This window comes from Echinops telfairi, unplaced genomic scaffold, assembly GCF_000313985.2.
Source record: "Echinops telfairi isolate 266 unplaced genomic scaffold, ASM31398v2 ScPeMD7_5868;HRSCAF=6743_0, whole genome shotgun sequence".
In the NCBI taxonomy this organism is placed as follows: Eukaryota; Metazoa; Chordata; class Mammalia; order Afrosoricida; family Tenrecidae; genus Echinops; species Echinops telfairi.
Window position 1 is genome coordinate 7617469 of NW_022109767.1, and position 21328 is coordinate 7638796.

Sequence of the window (21328 nt, forward strand, 5' to 3'; positions counted from 1 at the left end):
TAACAAAATAAAAATAAAAACCGGGGGGTAAGTGTGGAACTATCTACACATTGCACAGGGATTCGTTCATTCAGCACTTCAGTGCTTACTCAATCCCTACTGGATACGGAAGGTGCAGCAGTCAACAAGAGTCAGCTCTCCTGCTGTGGTGGAGCTTACTCTCTGACTTCCTGGAGACAAGTCAAATGTAAATGCGAATGCCCACCCCAGTGGAAGATGCAAGCAAGTGGGGAGGAGAGGAAATTGGGAACACTCAATCTCAACTAAGATAATCAGGGAAGACACCAGTGGAAAGGTAATAACTTGAAGAAATTGAGGGGGTGGGAGCAATGTGATGCCTGGACAGGTGGGGGAGACATACCTGAGACAGATGGTCTTGTGTTTCTCATTCGCTCAGACTGGATAGAATGAGTTAGGTATTCCAATCAAAGCCCACTTCTCAGAGCTAATAAATGCTGAGCCAATCACATTTCTAAGGTACACAGATAAGTCCAGTTTTCTGAATTTTCAAACCTTCAAGAAGGTGAGATTTTGATTCAGGGCAAATGCACCAGTCACCTATCAATCATCTCCTGGGGTTTGAGGGAAAAGCCTCCTCAACGTTCTCTGGCCTTTGGGAGCAGTGTGCAGGTAGAGTAGAGGTAATGAGACTGCAGAAGAGTTGACAAGACGGCTGCAATAGTGCATGAAGACATGACAGTATTTTCTTTAGAGAAGTATGCAGATGTGTTCAAGAAGGAAAGAGGAGTCTGTCCACTGTGTTATCCTCAATGGGAAAGAGCGCACACACACTCTCACACACACAAGCACATACACAGAGAAAGTAATTCTTAAAAGAGAGAAGGATGATTAAGTTGAAAAGGAACCAAATCAAACTCACGGGCATAGAGCCAATTCCAATTCACAGCAAACCCATAGGACAGAGAAGTGCTCAAGAGAATTTCTGACGGTGCAAACTGTTACAGGAGCCGACACCCTCACCTTTCTCCTGAGCTGTTGGGTTTGAACTGCAGACTTTGTGGCTAATGGTCTGTAGCTTAACCCACAAAGTCTCTTTCAAAAGGAAACCAGACAAGTTAAATCTGTGGGAGAGGAGAGGTGGTTATCTGGGTGCATAAGGATCTCTGTGATTTAAGAAATGGATTAGCCTCATCAAATGTCCAGACTAAAATATAAAGTGGGTTCTGTAGTCATATGGTTTCCTCGATGAAGTAAGAGCGAAAAGCATTCAGTAAATATAAAAACAGTACTACCAATCATAGAGTAAGGAGCACTGTGGGTTCAGCACTGAGCGGCCAACCCCGGCAGTTCAAAGTCCTGTTCAGCAGCAGGCTGATGCGGCTGTCTGCTCCTATCGAGCTTTACAGTCTCCGAAACTGCAGAGAGGGTCGCCAAGAGTCGGCAGTGACCGGGTGGCAATGGGTTTTGTTTTGTTTTTAGGCCAGAGTTTGTAGTCAAGAATGACTTCAAACCAAAGCAGCGAGGTGACAAGAGCACTTCAACTTTAGGCATGATGCGTTAGGCCGTGGGCGCTATTTTTTTACAGTAGGCACTTAATCATCAGAGCACAGTTACTGTAGGCAACATTTACCACGACCTTATTGCAAACACAGAGCAGGAGGATGGTATGTTAACCATGCTCTGAAAAGAAATATTTTTAAATCACTTAAATCAAGATCATAGCTAAAAAATTTATGTTTATTTTCAAAAATAACAAGTGAAAATGAAATTAATCAAAGACATAAAACCTTGCTGCAAATCTATGTGCAATTTACATGCAGGAGACCGTTTACAGGAATCTACATGGGTAGTTCCCAACTTGACAGCAACCTGACGATGTATTCAATTTACACGGAAACGCATTTATGACCATCTGCTTTTTGTTTTGTGGGCATCTTATCCTTGGTGATACATACTACATATAATATTGCAACATGCAACCTGCTATGGTCATTGTACTCGGATGTCCACTTGCAGATGTTCAATGCTATGATCTACTGTGCAAAGCACTTCCATGGAGCAGACCACCACCTGCTCTACAGTGACGTCTAGGTCCGTGTTGGGACTCATGTCAGATAGAGAGTTTGGCAATATTGAGCTCTAACGACACAGGACAATTGAATCACACACACATCTGAGAGCCTTAACAACCCCAAAACCAATTTCCTGATCGACCAGCCCTGCCTACAGTGCGGTCTAATGATTCAGCCTTCTGTACCACTCAGAAGGAATGGTTCCTGATTTCATCACTATGGTACATTTTGGGGACTTCGTTCTTGGTGTATTATTTTCATGTGTGTATGGATGCTACCTGTGTCCCAAAGCAACGATCAGAGTCATAAAGATCCTGAAACAAAAGGCAATCATCACGAAAATTTTAAAAAATAAACTGAAGTAAGCATTCAATTTATGTCAGCACCAACGTTGATGGAGTTATCAAATGGACCCTTCTTATCTGAGGAACACCTATCTTCAAGTGCTTCAGAGTTCTCGTGTGGTTACTTTTCCCACACAAATATTCAACTACTTACTTATGTGACATATCCAGGGCAAGGGGGGGAAGAATGGTGGAGTTTAATGACAAAAATACACAAGTAACACGAGGGCTGGCTCTTACAGGTTTTACAGTGTTACATGAGCAAGTTTGAAAAAAGCTTACCCAGTATTGATGGAAATGATTTCTATCAGTGGATTCTTCCTAATCTTCGGCAAATCCAACCGTGCGCCCCCCAACCGTTTTCCATTATCTTTTTTCGGACCCAGCAGTCTCACAGAGTGACCTATAAAACAAGACACATCATTGAACACTAGGATGAGTCACAAAATCTCACTTTAATTTACTGCTTTCAGCCAGTGTGTCAATATTTGCATTTAACCTTTTCGTTTATGAAATAACAAACATGAAGCTACAGAAGAAGTAAACATGTGGGACTAGGCGACAGCATCAGAAGGGGAAAATGGCCCTGCTTCACCCCTAGAGACAGTAGTGCCTCGCTTATAATGATATCTGCAAAACTAAGAGACACAGAAATATCCATAAAATGCAATTTCACAGGTATGAATGCTTCATAACAGACTAGACACATGCACACAGCAAAAAGAGAATGCACAAGCACTGGGTTTCCTTGCCAACTGTATTGGAGGGAAAATGAAAAAGCAAAAGCAGGTTATCTGCTCAAAATAAATGGTAAATCGGACCTCTAAAATGAAACAGAGCTGTACATAATTATAGATAAGTGAACGGATTCTGGGCTCCCACTTAACTCTTGCCCCAAACCAAGAACTTTGAGATGCTGTGGCATGGCCCTGCTTGATGTTTGCCATCACAGAGAGACTGAAGATGGGGGTGCTACAGCGAAGTGTAGTGAAGAAAGCAGATGGTGCCTCGCTATCAAAAAGAATAGGCTGGGGTCTTAAAGGCCGGTATTCAAGCAAGCAGCCATCTCAATGAGGCATCAAACTAAGTCCGCACTGAGGAAGCACACCAGCCTGTGTGATCCAAAGACCACAGTAACACAGTCCTCACATGAAGGAGGGAACGGTATCAGAGCTTACATTGTGAACCCTCAATCTGCAGAAATCTACGGAGGGCAGTCCCCAGTCCACCTACAAGAGTACCTTTGCAGACTAAGCCTCGGGCAGTTCCCCTCTGACCACAGTACAGGGCTGTGAACCGCCTTGCTATCAGACAGAGGTTCCTGTGAAATTGACTATGGTGGATGGAACTATAGGATATCATGACATACACACACATACATATGGCTATACTGTTTTGGCTCGCTCTTTTCTGTTTTCTTTTGTTTCTTGTTTGGGGATGTTTCCCACTTTACCCTCAGGCACAGGAGGCATGGGTGTATGGGGAAAATAATGGATGCAACAGCTTACCTGGGCCCGTGGGGGTAGGCTGAGGAGAACCGAGGGACAGACAAGGAATGCCGAAGGTGGAAGGAGGCACTAGAGCTCATTTATGGTAATGTCTATGCAACCCTTTTAAACACGACTGAAATATGGGAGTGTCATATGTGCATTACATCTCAAAACGATTGGGGGAAAAGTAACTCAAGGGAATAAGGTCTTCAAAATTGGAAGAAAATGATACTTTAGGGTTAAACGTTTCAAAACAAAGACAAAATTCTAAACTTATGTTTACAAAACATAAAAGCAAGCAAATCAGAACGTTGTTATTTCTTTGTATTGAAAATTTTGAAGTTATTTCGGACTTACAGAAAATATTAAAGATAGGCACAGGAATTCGATTTTCTGTATGTATACTGAGTGTTATTTTATCCTATTTACGTTATCATGTTCTCTTTATATAGATGTGCTATGTATATATATGCATATATATCTACAAATAAGTTTATCAGGACACATTTTACATAGTAAGGAGCCCTCGTGATGTTGGTGGGTAGGCAATGAACTGCCAGCCATAAGGTCGGTGGTTCAAACTCACCAGCAGCTGTGTGGGAGAAAGATGAGGTTATCTTTTCCAGAGTGACTTACACCTTTGGAACCCATACAAGGTCACTATGAGTCGGAATCAAGTCAATGGCAACAGGTTTTGGATTTTTATATTGCATATTACAAAATTCACTGTTGGGGAGTATACAATTCAATAATTGTTAATACTATATAGCAGTCTGAAATCATCACAGCAACCCAGTTTAGGATATTTTCATCTCTCAAACAATTTCACCGGAGGGCATGCTGACAACACCTTTTCTAGTCTCTAGAAGATGGACATTTGGGCTGTCTCCAGTTAATAGCTATTAAAATAATGCTTACATGAACATTCATATATACTTTCATGTCTCTTGGACAGACTCCTAGGAGTGAAATTGCTGGGTCACGTGGTAAATTTATATTTAATTCTGCATGTCCATTTTTGTATTTTCAAATAAATGTTATTTACAAGGACAGGTAGTGGGTTGGGCTTTGTTCTAGTTGGCCAATGTCTCTGACAACAGGCAGTGCCCCTGGCCACATGTGACTAATGAGACTTCAAATATGCTCTAAGTATAAATAAGTTTAACTTTTAAAGAAATTGTCTACATGTGTTCCAAAGTAGCTGTACCATTTCATATTCCTATCAGCCAAGAATGAACTCAAGTGTCTTGGCAACCGCACCAGTTCCTGCTACTACTTCTTGGCTAATAAAGATTCTAGTCTACTTTTATGGTTTGAGATGGCGCTCTCTATACCTGTAGACAGTCCCAGCATCGGAAACCCACAGGGGCAGTTCTACCTGGTCCTACAGGGTCGCTGAGAGTCAGCATCAACTTGGTGGCAGTGAATTCTGCTTTTTGGTTTCATTATTATCGTTTACCTGTGGATGTTCATAATGTCCAATGAAGTCAAGCACCTTGATTAGTTAATTTTATGTCGTATCCAAGGAAATGTCTACTCATAGTTTGCCAATATTGAAACTGGATTAGATGTCTTAATAATGAGTTGTAAGAATTCTTTATATATTCAGATTATACACCACTTACCAGATAAATGATTTATACAAAAATCTTCTCTTTATCTGTGGTATATATTTTACTTTCAAATTCTGTCCTTGGAATGTTTTTAAATTTAGTAAGTCAAATTTATCAGTCTTTCCTTTGGTGACTTCTGTGATTGGAATCCTACGTATGAACTCTTTTCCTAGCTCCAGGGCTCAAGAATGTCTCTTACGTGTTCTTGTGTGTTTGTGTGTGTGTGTGTGTGTGTGTGTGTGTGTGTGTGTGTGTGTGTGTGTGTGTGTGTGTGTGTGTGTGTGTTTGCTTGTATGTTTTAAAGTTTTAGCTTTACAGTTTGCCCAGAGTCCACTTTGGGTTTTGTTTTTTAATGATGATATGAACTGAATAATAGCGCAGAATATGTGCTGTGATCTAAACTCCTGTATTGATGGATGTGATCTCCTTTGGAAACAAGGCTTTTCTTTAATTATGTTAATGTGGCCATTCCAGTGCAGGATGGGTCCCAAACCTAATTTCTTCCAAGTTGTAAGAAGATCGGAACAGACAAGGACACATGTGAGACCATCAATAAGCTAGGGAACACCAAAAACTAAAGAAGACCAAGGGCTACCAATAAGAAAGAAACAGACAAGAGACTAATCTGAACCTTTAGCATTCAGAAATGAGAGAGAGCGCATTTCTGTGCTTTAAATACGTGTTTCTGCAACAGCAGCACTGGGTAAAGGATAGTGTCTCATCTCTGAAGGATAGTTTTGCTGGAAATAAACTTATTGTTAGCAATTTTTGTTGTTTCCTTTGAGTATGTTTCAATTCTGATGAGCACTCAGCTATGAATTGTATTGTTGCCCCATTGCCCCACCATTCATAATCAGTATTTTTGTTTTTCTTTTGTACTGTGAAGATTATCTCATTGTCTTTCCAGTTTGACTATGATGGATTTCTGTAACTATCTTATATGGGATTCATTTCACTTTCCAGAGCCATATTGTTTTTTATTACATTTGGAAAGTTTCCAATCAATGTTTTTTCTTTTTTTTCCCCCCTGCATTCCCTAACCTCTCATTTCCTGTGACTCCCATGGCACATTTATTAGTATGCTGGGTGCTGTGCCATATCTCGGAGGCTCTGTTCACTTGTCCTCTGTTCTTCAGATGGGATAATTTCTATTGAGTGATCCAAAATTACTGATATTTTTTCCTGCCATTTAAATCTAAAATCGAGCCCTTCTAGAGTATTTTCCAGTTTGGTACTATTGATCAGTTCAACTCTCAGTACTTTCTACTATTTTGCAACTCTGTCTTCAAATTATTACTTAATGCTTTCCTTTAATTTTATATATAATGTATAATTTATTAGCTTAACTTATCATTTAATTCTCTCAGCATGATTTCATTTCCTTTTGTGAAGTCATTGCCCCCTAAACTGGGTATCAGCTGATGGTCAGAAAACCTTTCATCACATGCTTCCTCCTCACCTTCCAATTACGAGGTTTTCTTCCTTCCATGTTTTATACTTTGTTGAGCATTGAAATATTAGATAATATATGATAGCAGCTCTTAATACTGACTTCCCTCTCAAAGGTAACTTTCCCAGACTAAATATAGATAATTTTTCAAATTTTCTCGCATTCCAAGAATCACTTCCTAGAGGCCATTTCTGTATCTGTAAAAGTTCTGCTCAAAGACTAGTTATGGGTTTGTTCAAACACATTAAGCCAGAGAGATTCTTTTTTTTTTTTTTGCCAGAGAGATATTTACTATCTGTTAATGGATTTGTGTATGGGTCAAGGAAAGTATTCAAAGTTCTGGTTATTTTCAAGTGTCCTCTCACCCCCACCCCCTTCACTTTCTCCTATATTTCCTGGATCTTCTCCCAGCTCCTCTGTGTTTACAGGCTCCACCAGCCAGGTGTATGCGGGTTAAATTGGGCCTACTCCAGTCTTCTATGTATGCATACCACTTGCAGCCAACTCAGGGTATGTGGAGATTTATCAAGCCATCTGCCTGATGCCTCAGTGCTTAGAAAATTCCCTGCTAAATCTCTGGCAAGTTGGCCTGTCCTCTGCTCGTAGCAAAGAGGCCCATAACTTTAAGCTGGCTGAACAAGAGGCCACTTGCCATCAAGCCTTTCCCTTAACAGACAGTTCTGAGAACCGTTTGAGTTTTCTCTAGGAGTGATGATGAAGCAGGGAGTTGTCACAACCTTCTCGGCCCTGGATGAATGAGCTTGCCCACGGATAAGCAGGGAGGATAGGAGCGGTCACAGGCACAAACACCACAGACCCACACTACTCTTACCCGACACTGGGCTGATCTCGTGAGTAAACACTTCTCACTCACTGAATATTACTGAGTGGATTTTGAGAAGGCTAGAGTATTTGTTTTGACTTCTTTAATTATATTAAGTGATTTGCTTTTCCTTTATCATTGTGTTGCGGGAGAAAACTTGTTGACTTCCTCTGGTCATCATGGCAGAAGAAAAGTGGAAGCTAACCCTTTAACAGAGCAATTCTTTAAAACGAATTCAAATGTATAATTAGTACAGGTATAAGACGCAAAGCAATGATATACTTCTGACTGCCCTTGTTTCAGAAAGCAATATTGCTTAAGCATTCCCTGTACAGACAGCCTGCATGGACACAGTAATAAAACTCTCAGTTATAACCCTTTTTGTGCACTAATCACTTTAACAAGGAGCATTAAGTACTTCGCTCATTATGAAAAATCCTTCCTCTGATGGAGAAGCATAGCTAGAGTCAAGCAAGCCTTTGGAGCATCAGATTTCACAGATTTGCAAGAGGAGTTGAACTCCTCAATCAAAAGTCCAGTTAATGAAGAGGCGAACGAGGTTGGCATGATAACACGAGAGTTCTCTGAAGCTGCCAAAAGTACAAGAATGACTATGCTAAGGCGTGCTATTTTCACAGTAGCATGAGGCAAATTTCATTACATCCTGCTGCGACTTCTCCAATATGCAGCCTGCACTAATAACGTTTGATAAATTATTCTTCCTCACTACCTACATGCAAATAAAGGAACATATCGCTGCCTGATGATATAATGACTTATTTCCAATTCAATGATTCATTAAAGAGCTGCAGACGTAACAATAGCCTGTTTAAAAAAATTTTTTTAACAGCAGAATTGAAAATTATAGTGCACTAAAGGCAAAGTTGCAAATAATAGAATGCTCCCTTGTGGTAGCTGGCCAAAGATGCAAAGCTATAATTTTATTTACGCAGAGAAACAAAAAGGGTGGACGGTAGAAGAAACTCTTTCTTTGTTACATGCCATCGCCTTTAAACATTCTGCCTCAAGCAGAGTTGCCTTTTCAAATGAATGCCTTAAATCCACGGAAAACAGAATAAAAATACATGCCATAAATCATTACTTAGTATGGGTGCAGTTATCAATACTGTTACCATGGGGAGGGAGGGAGGGTCCTGAAATGCAGACATAATTTAGGGTGAAGCTGGAGCCATACATTTGGAAATAAAAAGAAAGGAACCAGGGAAACATGCTGAAGGAGTAAAGATCTGGAAGACAGTTTGGGAGCAAATCGATGCTGTGAAGGGAGAATGAAGCCAGAACCCTAACCGTGCACTCACACACTGCTTCTTCCTGTGAGCCGTTCTTGTCCATGACGATGCCCAGCGCCGAGGGGAGGAAAGTGCTGGTGCTCAGCGAGTGGGGATTGACTGTGTGGCCGCTGTGAATTTCCCTACCATTTGTGGCTCCAGTAATGGGGAAGCAGAAGAAACAAAGTAGGGCAACAGAGTTTAAAAGGGAAAAAAAAAAGTGAAAATGATGATCCCTTTTACATCAATTCAATGCCATGCATCAAGCAATTTAGGGAGAGAAGATTAATGGGAACAGATGGGGATGGAAATGATGCTCAGTGGGACAAGATCAACTGATGCCAACAGGAGACCATGAAGGAGATGGTGATAAAGATGTAAAGGGAATAAAGTGAGAGAGATGCCATTTTTCTCCAGGGATGAAAAAGGAAGATTGTCAGGCCAAATTGGTGTGGAATGAGGCAAACTCAAATGTTAAAATTCTGAGCTTATCAAAAAAAATAAAAATAAAAATTCTGAGCTCTTTCATTGTTCCTGCTTTCAATGTAAACTCCCATTTCTTCTTTCCTAAGGAGTGGCCCGTCGAGTCTCTGTGGGTTTATTAACTGTCTTTAATGAACATCTCTCTAAATTGTTATTTACAAGTGTCACATAAAATCCAACCTTGTTAAAGCCAGATTCAGTGGCATGCCTTCGGGCTTGTAGAAGTTCCTTGTAAATCAGCTACAAAAACCCGATTCCAGGCTGGTTTTCACCTCTGATATAATCCACTAAAGAATGTCACTCAACCATCAGCTAATCAGCTAAAACAGTCTATACTACTTAACTTAAAAAAAAAAAAAAAAAAACTAGCTTTGTACATATAATCTACTGTAATGGGCCCACTTCTGAGTTCAAAATATTGAAAAAGCTAGAGAAAAACAAAGGCATGTTTTGGACAGTGATGGCCATACTAGTTTAATCCGTGTTCAATGGTACCGATGCATCTTCAAAAGCAAAATATCTGTTCTGACTTCCCCACTGTTAGTGGCTTTGAACATGACTAGAGCGGAGTGGAAACAACCAACCAGCGTACATTAGAAAGCCTGGCCTGTCAACATCTCATGAAGGCAATTATAACGGTTGCTCACAAATACAAAAGAATCAGTCCCTGGTACATAGGCGCATAACTAATTAACTGACAGAAAGATGACGACCTAGAAAATATGTATTTATTAACTCACTAATATCCCTCCCTTCCCTCCTTTTAAGGAGCCTTGCTGGTGCTGTGGACTGGATTTGGGCCACTAAAAACAAGGCCAGTAATTCAAATCCATCAGTGTAGCCCCTGAAAGGATGAGAAGGCTGCCTGCTCCCCCAAAGATCTGCAGCCCCAGAAACCGCAGAGTCACCGTGTGGTCGCTCTGAGGCAGAATGGCTCTGTAGCAGTGGGTTTGGGCTTGTTCTCCCTTCTTAACTCTCGGAAGCTAGAGCCTATAAATCGGTTTTCGAACACCATTCCACCTAACAGAAACACCAGTGGTCTGCCAAAACCAAAATTGGTTTCTTTTTGTTTTCCCCCTTGAATGTATCTCCGAAAAACTCTATAAACAGCCAAGCTTCCCTTTCACAGTTTCTTCATCCCACTTCATTTTAAAGGCCACTCATAATTCCTTAATATGTGGCCACCCCAGCCCCACGTCCACCTCCACCAGGGAAAGCTCCTGCCAAGCTTTCTTGGTCTCTTGCTGACTGCTCTCACTTCACACAAATTCAGTCCTACTAAGAACACATTCAGGGGACCTGCCAGAACCCTCAGCTCCGGGTCGTCCTGCTGGAAGTGCTCCCATTCGAGCAAGCGAACACGACACTGGGGGCAAAGGGCCGATGATAACTGGCAGGGAATGCCAGCAAAAACGAGGCGTAAATGTAGCGCGGCACCACTTCTCACTTCAGTACATTCAGCCACATCATCTGAGTATTATTGAGACCATAAGACAGAAATGGTCAAGTAAGCCTGCTACTGTACAAAATGCTCAGTGTTGGTGCTTGGCGTCTCCTTGGCAGGCTGCTTTACCCACTACATGGCAAGTTCGTCCCTCCTCCATGCGCTCATGTTATTCCTCATCTGGGGACCCCCAGGAGTCAAGCTCCACGGAAGCTCAAACCTAAACGATAAGCCAACTGAAGTCACCCAGAAAGTGCTACACAGGTGGGCGGGGAGCAGGAAAGGCTGGAACACTCTCCCACCCAGGTGCCTCTCAAAGGTTCCCAAGGACCAGGCTGCCCCCCACCCAGTTCATCTCTGTTCACAACCGGGAGGCCTTGGCTTTCCCAATGGCAGGAGGGAAGGGGCTGTCTGGAGGGTGTTTGGTCGCTTTGAACTTCAACTGCTCTTTTACAGAAATGGCCACAGTGAAACGAAATAGGTTCAGAAATGTTAAAAATGTGGGGGGCCGGGGGGTGGTAGGATGCACATTTTCATACTGCAAAATGGCTCATCACTGCATATGCACAACTGAAACAAAAGTTCAAAAGGTTTGCAAAATGTTACTGGAGATAAGCTAAACAATTGAGCTACATATGAAATCTAATTTCATCTAAATGTAGATGAGATTTATAAACATACAAAAACGCTTGCTGCCAAGTTGATTTCAGCTCATGGCAACCCGACTTGGGTCAGAGTGGAACCGTGGCTGACTTCTCAGAGGCAGGTTGACAGGCCTTTCTTCCGAGTGCCTCTGAGTGGGTGCAAACCGCTAACCTTTCAGTTAGCAGAGATGTAATGAGTTCATGGTTTGTACCTCCCCAGGAGAATTCCCAAGGTGGTGGTAATGGTTGTTGGTAAGTGCCCTCCAGCCATTTCTGACTCATAACCAACCCTGGGTGGAAGTGCCAGAGAGGGTCAACTAAATGTTGGCTGGGTGGGTGCAGTGGGGCACTAGGCGAGAGCAGTCATCGCTCCCTGGGAAGATTTGGAAAGGTTTTAAGGGAGAGGTGGCACGGCAGCAAAGATGGGCACTGCACAGCAGAGTTTCATATTCTCATGGACTCTAGACCTGCTAGAAGTTTGACTTCTTTTTTTTTTTTTAACCCTCACCCTCACCCGTACCTTTACCCTCAGCCCTAAACCCTAGCCCCTAATCCCTAGGCCCTAACCCCTAAACCTTAACCCTAACCCTAAGAAGTTTGACTTCGTAAAACCAATCTAGTTAAGAGCCTTTCGCTAAATTCAGATTTCACTGAAAAAAATTTATTAAGACTTGGCATGAGAGCCATTCAAGGTTTAACAATTGATCTCTCTTTGCCCGGAGCCACAGAGGAAGGCGGGCCGGGCAGAGGAGGAGGAAATGCAACCTGTGGTTAACTGCCTCCATGAACAACGGCCTCCTTTGCCAGGGGACCAGAACAACTGGACGATGCCTGGCTGCCAATACGCAACATTTTGATCAAAGCCTCTATAGACAATTCCTGACCCACACAGCAGAATTTCAAATTCTCATGGGCTCTACACCTCTCGGAGCCAGGGAGGGTTGAACCCAACCCTACAACTAGTTGCCCTCAGATAATCTTTAAACGTTAAACCAAAAACATTCCCTTAAGTCATCTATACATCTCGGAGAAGTAACGCAGAAAAGGGGTGAGAACAGTGACATACTCAAGTTATTTATGTCACCAAAGAGCACACGTAGAAAATGTGACCCCGGTATGTGTTTATGTGTATTCTTAACAGTAACCAATGAAATCCTGTTTTTTAAAGGTGGGTGCGTTGTTGTTGTTGTTAAGAGAGTTGACATGAAGGAGCCAAGCACAACTTCAAAATGAAAATGCTCCTAAATGAAAAGTCTCCTCTTTCTCCTGCTCCGGGTCTACTTGCCCTCAAACTGACCCTGTGATTAGCAGCCTAAATGGTAACCCACCACGCCACCTGCAGTATGAGCCCGAAATGACATGGGCTTGATGTGCATCAAAAGACCATCCAACATTGTGTTTACAATTTAAAATCATGCCAATCAATGATGGCTATGAAATGCTAAAGAGTAAAAGTTACCAACCTCGAAACATTGCTAGTCAAAGCTCCAATACTTGTCTGATCGGAAGCACACAACTAAGATTTAGGACAGAGGCCACACCCAAAAGACCAAGTCCCTGCACCGAGTCGATGCGGATTGATCAAGAGCCTGTAAACAGGAGAGGACTGCCTGATGTGTTTTCGAGGCGAGAGTACAGAGCTCTGTCTTTCTCCCAAGGAGCAGCTGGTGGTTTCGAACTGCTGGCCTTTCAGATCGCAGTGCAACTCATAACCATTACACCACGAGGGTCCCAGCTGGACATAGGGAGCATACACAGCCTTCAAAAATGTGACAAGATTTTCTTGCCCTAACAATTTGACAATGAAACTGCTTAACTGTGTTTCACATGAAAAATTCATGGATTATCCTTAAAGAATGTACCCAAGATAAGTTTCCCAGTCAACTATTTATTAGCTTTTTATTGGTTAGATTAGCTTCTCGTTGCTTGCTTAACACTAAGGTACCCTTTTACTTGCGCATTTCCTAATCCAAGTACCTGTACAGTAAGGTAAGAGTAAAATATTGGGCTCAGAATATGTTTCTTTTCAAGAAATGAAGCATCTTCATTAACTCTTAACCCCTACCCACCAAAACGTGGTTTTGATGTTAGTACAGAACGATATGTAAAACCAAAGGGAAGAAAAGTCGGGAAAGGAGGTCAAAGAGGAAACAAAAGGTGTGAAGGAGTAAAAACATGCGAGAGAACTCAAAAGGTGAACACTTAATAAAAACAAATCCACAGCCTGTGGTGACGCCACAGCACAGAACTGCCCCTCTATGTTTCCCAAGCCGGTAACTCTGCGTGGGAGTAGATAAGCCCGTCTTTCTCCTGAGGAGCGGCTGGTAGTTTCCAACCGCTGACCTTGGGCTAGCAGTCCAACGCGTACCCACTATGCCGCTGGGCCTCCTGAGGTGAGCAATAGGCAAGAGGGAAAAAACTAATAATAATAAAGGAGTCTCGCGTTCTCACTTTCCTCCACCACTGTAAGCCAGCGGTTCTCAACCAGGGTCACCCAATTCAGAACAGTAGCAGCATCACAGCTGTGAAGTAGCAACGAAAATAATCTTATGGTGGTGGTGGTGCAGGGGGGTCACCACAACAGGAGGAACCGTCTGAAAGGGTCGGGGAGAGAGGAAGGTGGAGACCCGCTGCTGCAGGCAGCCTGACAGAACATGAGGAACATGGGATTAGGAATCCGCCCACTCGGTTTCATCCCACTGCTGCCTTGCTGTCCCGGCAGAAAGGCCAAGCTTCCTGCGGTGAGTAAATGGACCAATGGAAGAGACGGGGAGCTGTGACGAAGATGCAGAAGTGAATTACAGCCCCGACTATAATCAATGCTATCGTGATCTTCTCAAGACCTCCAATGTCAACGACGTGTCACTGGTCCAGAGACAAGGAGATTTTCCAAATTCTCAAAAATCTTGAAGTTAAAGTCGGATTATAAACATTTTTAAAGGTGGAAAAGGGGCATGGGGGGGGTCTATAAAATAAGTTACAAATAATTGCATTGGGAATGATGATAAAATCGGGAATGATTTTGGAAGCTATGACGTAAACAGGCTCCAGGCCACCCTGTGACATTCCTCTTTTGCACTCAGCTCTACCCTCTTAACGGGGAGGGGAGACGGCATCAGCCCGCACCAGGCACGGAACAGGACTGTGGGAATTTCTAAGCAAATGGGTCTAACACAGCCACGCTGAGGATCAAGATTGCTTTGCCTCTCAGGAGACCTGAGTCATCTGATCCTTGTCCAGTTCTCACAGTAGCTCACAATGGCAAAGAGTCCCATGGCAGGCTTCCCCGGGCTCTACTAGAGTGCCCTGCCGTCTCACCACTCCGGCTAGGGGTCCTTCTGAGTAACCACCCTTCTCAACCAGCGCCATGAGACGCATTATCCCACCTAACATGAATGGCCTTACAGTAAATGCTCCCAAATTACATTTGAGCCAGCAATCTAGTCACCAGGTACAAAGATGCTCTCCTCCAAGTCCGCAAACCCAAGTGTGCCCTGGGTAGAAACAAAAGTTGATTCACAGAACCAGAGAACTCCTGAGGAATGCTGGAAAGTACACGGCTCATTGCTGCCCCAAATCTCAATCCAACTGAAGGGAGGAAAGACAAACTGCAAATAACCATGAGCCCTCTTCACTGGAGAATACAGACCTACAGCCCCCCATACTACCCCCCCCCCCAAAAAAAAAAACTCACTGCCGTGTAGCTGATTTCAACCCATGGCCACCCAACAGAACAGGGTAGAACTGCCCCTGTGGTTTTCCGAGATGGTAACTCTTTACAGAAGTAAAAAATCTCAAACTACTAACAGTGTGGTCAGCAGCCAATGCATAAGCACCACTCCACCAGATCTCCTATAGAGGGAGCTACAATGAAGAGGGGAAATGTATGCTGGGACCACCACAGATGTCTTCTTCTGCAAACACAAAGGCATGGTGGAAGACGAGGTCAAGTCTAGCACGTGCATACTGGAATGAGAGAAGAAAGGTGGGTCACATACCCATAACTTTTGTTAGACCACTCTCCTAAATAGCCACATCTCATTCTAATGACAACCTCTGAAAGTCACTTTTATCTTATTTTATTTCCAAAACCCTTTTTGGGAGGTAATGCAGATAGATCCTTCCATAGCTCAATCATACCAATTGGTATTGGACAAGTGTTAACATAATCAATTTCAAAACATGCTGTTTCTTCTTGAACTCTTTGCTATCATCTTCCCTTTACGTCCCCACCAACACCCCTCGTTAGACTCCACACGAACCCTTATTCTTGTCTCTATAGGGTCTTCAATCCTGGCTTTCATATATCAGAAAAACATACAATAAAAATTGAAGAGGGTTCACCCCAATGGCAAAATACATCACAGCTAAACCCCAAGATGAAGGGGGGCGGGGGGAGAAAAGAAAAACACAGAAAAGGTTGAAAACCAGATCATGTGCAACGTGTATTGGGGTGGGGGTGGGGTGCAGTGTCATCTGAGGTAGAGTCATACCCTCCAGGATTTCCCAAGGGGGAGCGACCTCACGTGCCATACAGTTGCCAACTCGGGGAACAGAGTCTCAGTGAGGGTGCGTGAATGTTAGGAACAGTGTCCAGTGTGTCACCACACACGCTTCACCCTGTCAATCCTGGGCGCTGACACCTCCTGGGGGCAGATTCTTAAAGATACGATGTCCTCCTCCACAGACAGCCGCAGTGAAAAACGTACTGTGTTAGAAGCCATACTTTTAAAGGGACACTTCAATTACTCTTTCTTTACGACTCAATCAAGTTATGCTTTTTATGAAACTGTGTTCCTGCAATGAACTTCTTAAAAACCAACCCACACTTGATGCTATTCGTAACTGGAGAGTTTAGAAATGAGGTCATTCCCCATGCCTCATGCTAAGAAGTAAATGAACTTGGTACTTTCTCTCAGTCTCAGAAATAATTGTGATATATCTGCTGTGTGCTTTGTCTACAGAGTGGTTATAGAATAAACTTTTAAAATAAAACATTTGCAAACCTCCCAATGTTAAAGTCAAAAGGTTTAAATCAATTCAGCAGCCTTATTTCATGCCATTCACTAGCAATAGTTGGTTTTCTCCTAAAAAGCTTCCCAGCACTACCTTAAATGAACAATATCCCGCAAATGTCCTGCAACAGCTATTCTGTCACACAACGTTTTTTTAAAAAAACACACAGAAAGACAGATTGAATTCTTTCTCTACCTACATCTGAGGGCTTATAAATTGATTTTATTCTATAGACCCTATATTTATTTTTAAAATCATTTTATCAGGGGCACATGCAACTCTTATCACAATCCACACATACATCAATGGCACCTATTTTTAATCTTTTTATATTTTAACCTTTGAGGCCAATTCTTGCACCTGATTTTTGATACAGTGAAAGATTAAACTGAACACAGATTCTTTGGCTTCTGCCACCACCACCCCCAAGATTATAATTTTTTATACATTTGATTTGCTTATGAAAGTTTTTGACATTGAATCCTTGACATGGCCCAGATTCTGTTTTATATTTCTGTTTTTAGGACTCCACCCAAAAAAGGATTAAGGCAGAATTATCAATACAATAGGAGTTGCCATAGTACTAAAAGCCATCAAACCAAACCAGAAAAGACCAGATGTAATCTGCAACTTCACTGTCTATTTGAGAAATGTTATGAAGATACCAGCAAGCTTTATTTAAGTTGATAGCCCCCTCTCTTCTCTAAGAAGGGTCCTCAGAGGAGAGCGTGGCTAGGCTTTGCCTCATGAACTTTGGGCATGTTCTCGAGAGAGACCAGTCCCTGGACAAGGATATCACGCTGGTCATTGAAAAAGAAGAAGAATCTAAAACAAAATAGATCGGCACAGTGACGGCCACCGTGGGCTCGGGCAACAATGACTGCGAGGGCTGAGTCCTGAGGGTCAGAACCGACTGAGGCCTGCAGGGTGGCGAGCCTCGGACAACAGCAACAACAACAACAACAACACTGCGGCCATCCCAGACTGCTCGAAAATACCAGATTCTTTAAATGAAGAATAAAACCTCTCTAAACACAAAATAAAGCCGAGGCAATACAAATACTGAGTACAAAGCTACTGAAAGCAAAAGAACGTCATATGAAGAAAATTCTCTTTTCAGTAACTGTCTATAAATATATTACACGAGGATGGTATCTGAGAGAGTTCGAAAGAGCATTAATCAATCTGAGAGGTGTTTTCGGCTGAATAGCGTCTCGTAAACAACATGTTAGGCATGACACTGATAATTTCTAGGAATCACGCCTCACATTATTTATTTATTAGTGAAAAGATTATATGATTGAGTTATTAGAACTCTGACACTCGGAACTTATTAACATCTCAGAGTACCATATATCTGAAAAGACACACATACGATACAGACCGCAAGCACCTGGATATTCAAACATACACTGTTTTACATGATGAGTTTTCTCAAACTTCCTGGCCACAATAAATAACAGCTGTGGAGATTTGGACAATACTTTTGATCGCTCCTTCTCGCCGCTTAACAAAAAAACACCAAGTCTCTGAAGAGTTCGCATGCAAACTCCACTCCGCAGTGGACAGCTTCAGGCTAAGATTACCAGGCAGGTCAGTGGAGCCAATAAACCGAAGGGCTGTTTAGGGGAAATCTGAGAGGCTCGCCACTCAAGTACCTGCCTTTCCTTGCTGCCCACCAACAAACGCAGTGAACCATGACAACAACGTACTGGGTGATCAGGCTGATCATCGACTGAACACCTTTCAGCACAACGACACCTATTATGCCCCAAATGAAGAGATCAAAAGTGAATGGATACTCAAGCATGAACATAAACACAGTCATCTATTTAGGAAAGGGAGTTTCAACCCATAAGAAAATGCACTTTTGACTCAAAAAAGGCAAAATAAGTGGAGAACACACAAAGGGGTACATAAATTGAAGACCAGCCCAAAGCACAGCGAGCCATTCTGACACCATTGGAAAGCATGCGGATTCACCAGGTAGACAGGCGGACGCACTCCTTTGAATAGACAAGGCTACAGTGGCTGAAAAAGATTAAACAAAGGAGTCGACTACTGCCATTCTTACAAAGAAGTGAACGAGATCATGCACGATGTCTAGAGCACTCACCATTCCAGAAGACTCTTATTGGTGCATGCATGACACTGCTGATCACGATGAAGGGGGCTGAGAACAGGGCTGATCATAGGGCTACTGAAGTTATACAGTCATAGAAATACAGACAAGACACAGCAGAGTGGGTTCTCGGAGCCCTTTGGGGTCATCATTCAGAATCAAATTATAAAATAAAGTGATGTGCAAAATCCGCCAAAAGCAGAACTCTGCCATGTGGGGCCATAAAGAAATCGTCGTTTGCCATCAAGAGGATTCTGATTTATGGGGACGCCACATGCATCTGACAAGTTCTTTCCAGAAATGCTGAATGGGGAAGTATGTGGGACCTGCAAGTACAGGTAGTATTGGAAAAGGGGAGAGAAAGTAGAGAAGACAGGAAGTCAGATACACTGACAGTAGAAGATGGCGCAAAAACACAGAGGTTATCACACGGAAATCACATATTAACATGGTGCATAAGCAGGTTCACGGGAAGTAAATAAAAACAGTAGCCCCCCACCTCCTCTAATTATTGGAGAATAGATGTGATTCCCTATTTAATTATACCAGTGAGACAGAAATGTATTAATATGTGAAACCAATATATAATTTTAGCCACTATTTCAGATTATAGTAAATGTACCAGAGATTACACATAATGAGAAGATGCATAAAAGCAGCCTGTTGGGACACATATTGACAGTCAATAAAATTATTTTACTGAAAAGCAAACAGTGCAACAGCAGGCGTGCTTTTTGTATCGCCACCCTGTTCCAGATGTGCCATGCTACAAAACTCAACTCAGCCAAGGTTGTAAAGCATCCTCAAAGAAGTCAGCATTGAACTTGGCTGGGCTGTTACGAACACTGATAGAATGGCACTGGGTATAGTTTTGCCTTCAGTCTCCATCCATGAAGAACTTATGCTTTGTGTAAGTACAAAACCTGAGGGACCAAAGATTAATAGCAATGTGCTAAATAAGGAAAGAGTCGTCTGGTGAAGTGTCCTGGGAATTTACATTGGTCTAATCAGAGACCACATCAATTACTGGGAAGTTAAGGGAAACAGAAAATCAATTAAGCCTGCAGATTAAGCCATATTGGGAAAAACGTGAATCGCCACTACTTAAATCATCTGGAATTAGACTGAATGCACACTATCAAGCATATTAATAACAACACGGCTCTTTCAAGAGTGGCTGACTGGGGAAGAAATACAACTTAACAGTAAACGTCTGTCTGACTTCAAGAGTCGATATGTACTTGCAAGCATTTGCTATCGGGGCTCCAGTTAGACGATCTTTAAAAGGTTTGGTTGTTTAGAGTTCTCCAAGTACACTTCCTTCAGAAGAAATGCTAGTTCATAACATCCCCACCCCACCCCCGTAGATCTTCCACATGCAAAACAAACTCCAAAAAGTAAGGTGCATACTCCACGAATGAGGTACACACGAGTCCTTTGGAAAAGCACAACAGAAAACTGAATTCTGCAACTGTATTTCTTCTCCTAGATTTTGTCTCCTATCTTGTTGAATTATCAAAATCATACAAAAGAAAACCTGACTTCATTAGAATCTGGTCTCTTCTAAAACAAAGGTTATATAAACGGATAGAACCTTCAGACCAAGACTGAAATACTGTTGAACAAAAACACATTGGAATATTCCATTTTGACACAAATGAAACTGAATTTGTATGGCTTTGTGCTAATTGAAATGAACCCAGTATCAATGAATCACCTTAGCTTGATTATTACAGCACTAACTTGGCCAAGGACAGCATTAGTCTGAGGAGTGCAAACAGGCTGTGGCAGAGGCTCTATGTCAAACCTTCCTCAGGGAAAACTAGGAGGGACCCCACGGGGATGGGAAGAAAGACGCTAGGGCAGAGCTCTGGGCCAGGCCGTCTTCCATCTGGCCTTTCTGGGCAGAGCCTTGCTTCCCCTGGAGCATTTCTCCATCAGGATCTCCCTGAACAGACGGGCTCGGCATCACTGAAGAGATCTTAATAAAGGGACGACTTCGGAAGGTGTTAGCCAGGTGAGGAAAACCAGAGACCATGTAATACCCTAAGGCTAGGCAATCAACAACGGGGAGCTCTTTCTATCCCTAGGCTTGAGGAGACAATGGGGGGGGGGGGGGGGGGGGGGGGGGGGCGGGAGCTTACGAAACTCCAGAAAAGGGGTTAAAACGCAGAGTGTCTCCAGGCACGACTGTGTGGCCTTTCGGTGAGGAGAGCAGTCCAACCAGGAAAATCTGCCAGGGAGGGAAGGAGGATGGGACTTTCAGGGTCCAGCACAGAGCTGGAAAACTTCTGTCTGTCCTCCTTGCCCTCTGTGGACCCTTCTTCTCCTTGACATGCCCGGGGTCAGCAAGCCACTGCTCATGAGCCATGCGAGGCTCTGAAGCACGGACAGGTGTCTCTGAAGTACGGACACGTGTCTCTGAAGTACATACATGAGGCTCTGATGTACGTTTATGTGGCTCTGATGTACATATATGAGGCTCTGAAGTACATACATGAGGCTCTGATGTACATATATGAGGCTCTGATGTACATATATGAGGTTCTGAAGTACGTACAGGTGTCTCTGAAGTAC

At 42.8% G+C, this 21328-nt stretch overlaps 1 protein-coding gene across 1 annotated transcript in view; it reads right to left on the reverse strand.

Annotated features, from left to right (window-relative positions):
* CDKAL1 (CDK5 regulatory subunit associated protein 1 like 1) overlaps window positions 1-21328 on the reverse strand; it is a 768993-nt gene that overhangs the window by 507983 nt on the left and 239682 nt on the right. Inside the window, exon 7 of the mRNA XM_045295775.1 lies at window positions 2660-2780. Within this exon, the coding sequence (XP_045151710.1) occupies window positions 2660-2780 (121 nt within the window). The remainder of the gene's footprint in view (window positions 1-2659; window positions 2781-21328) is intronic.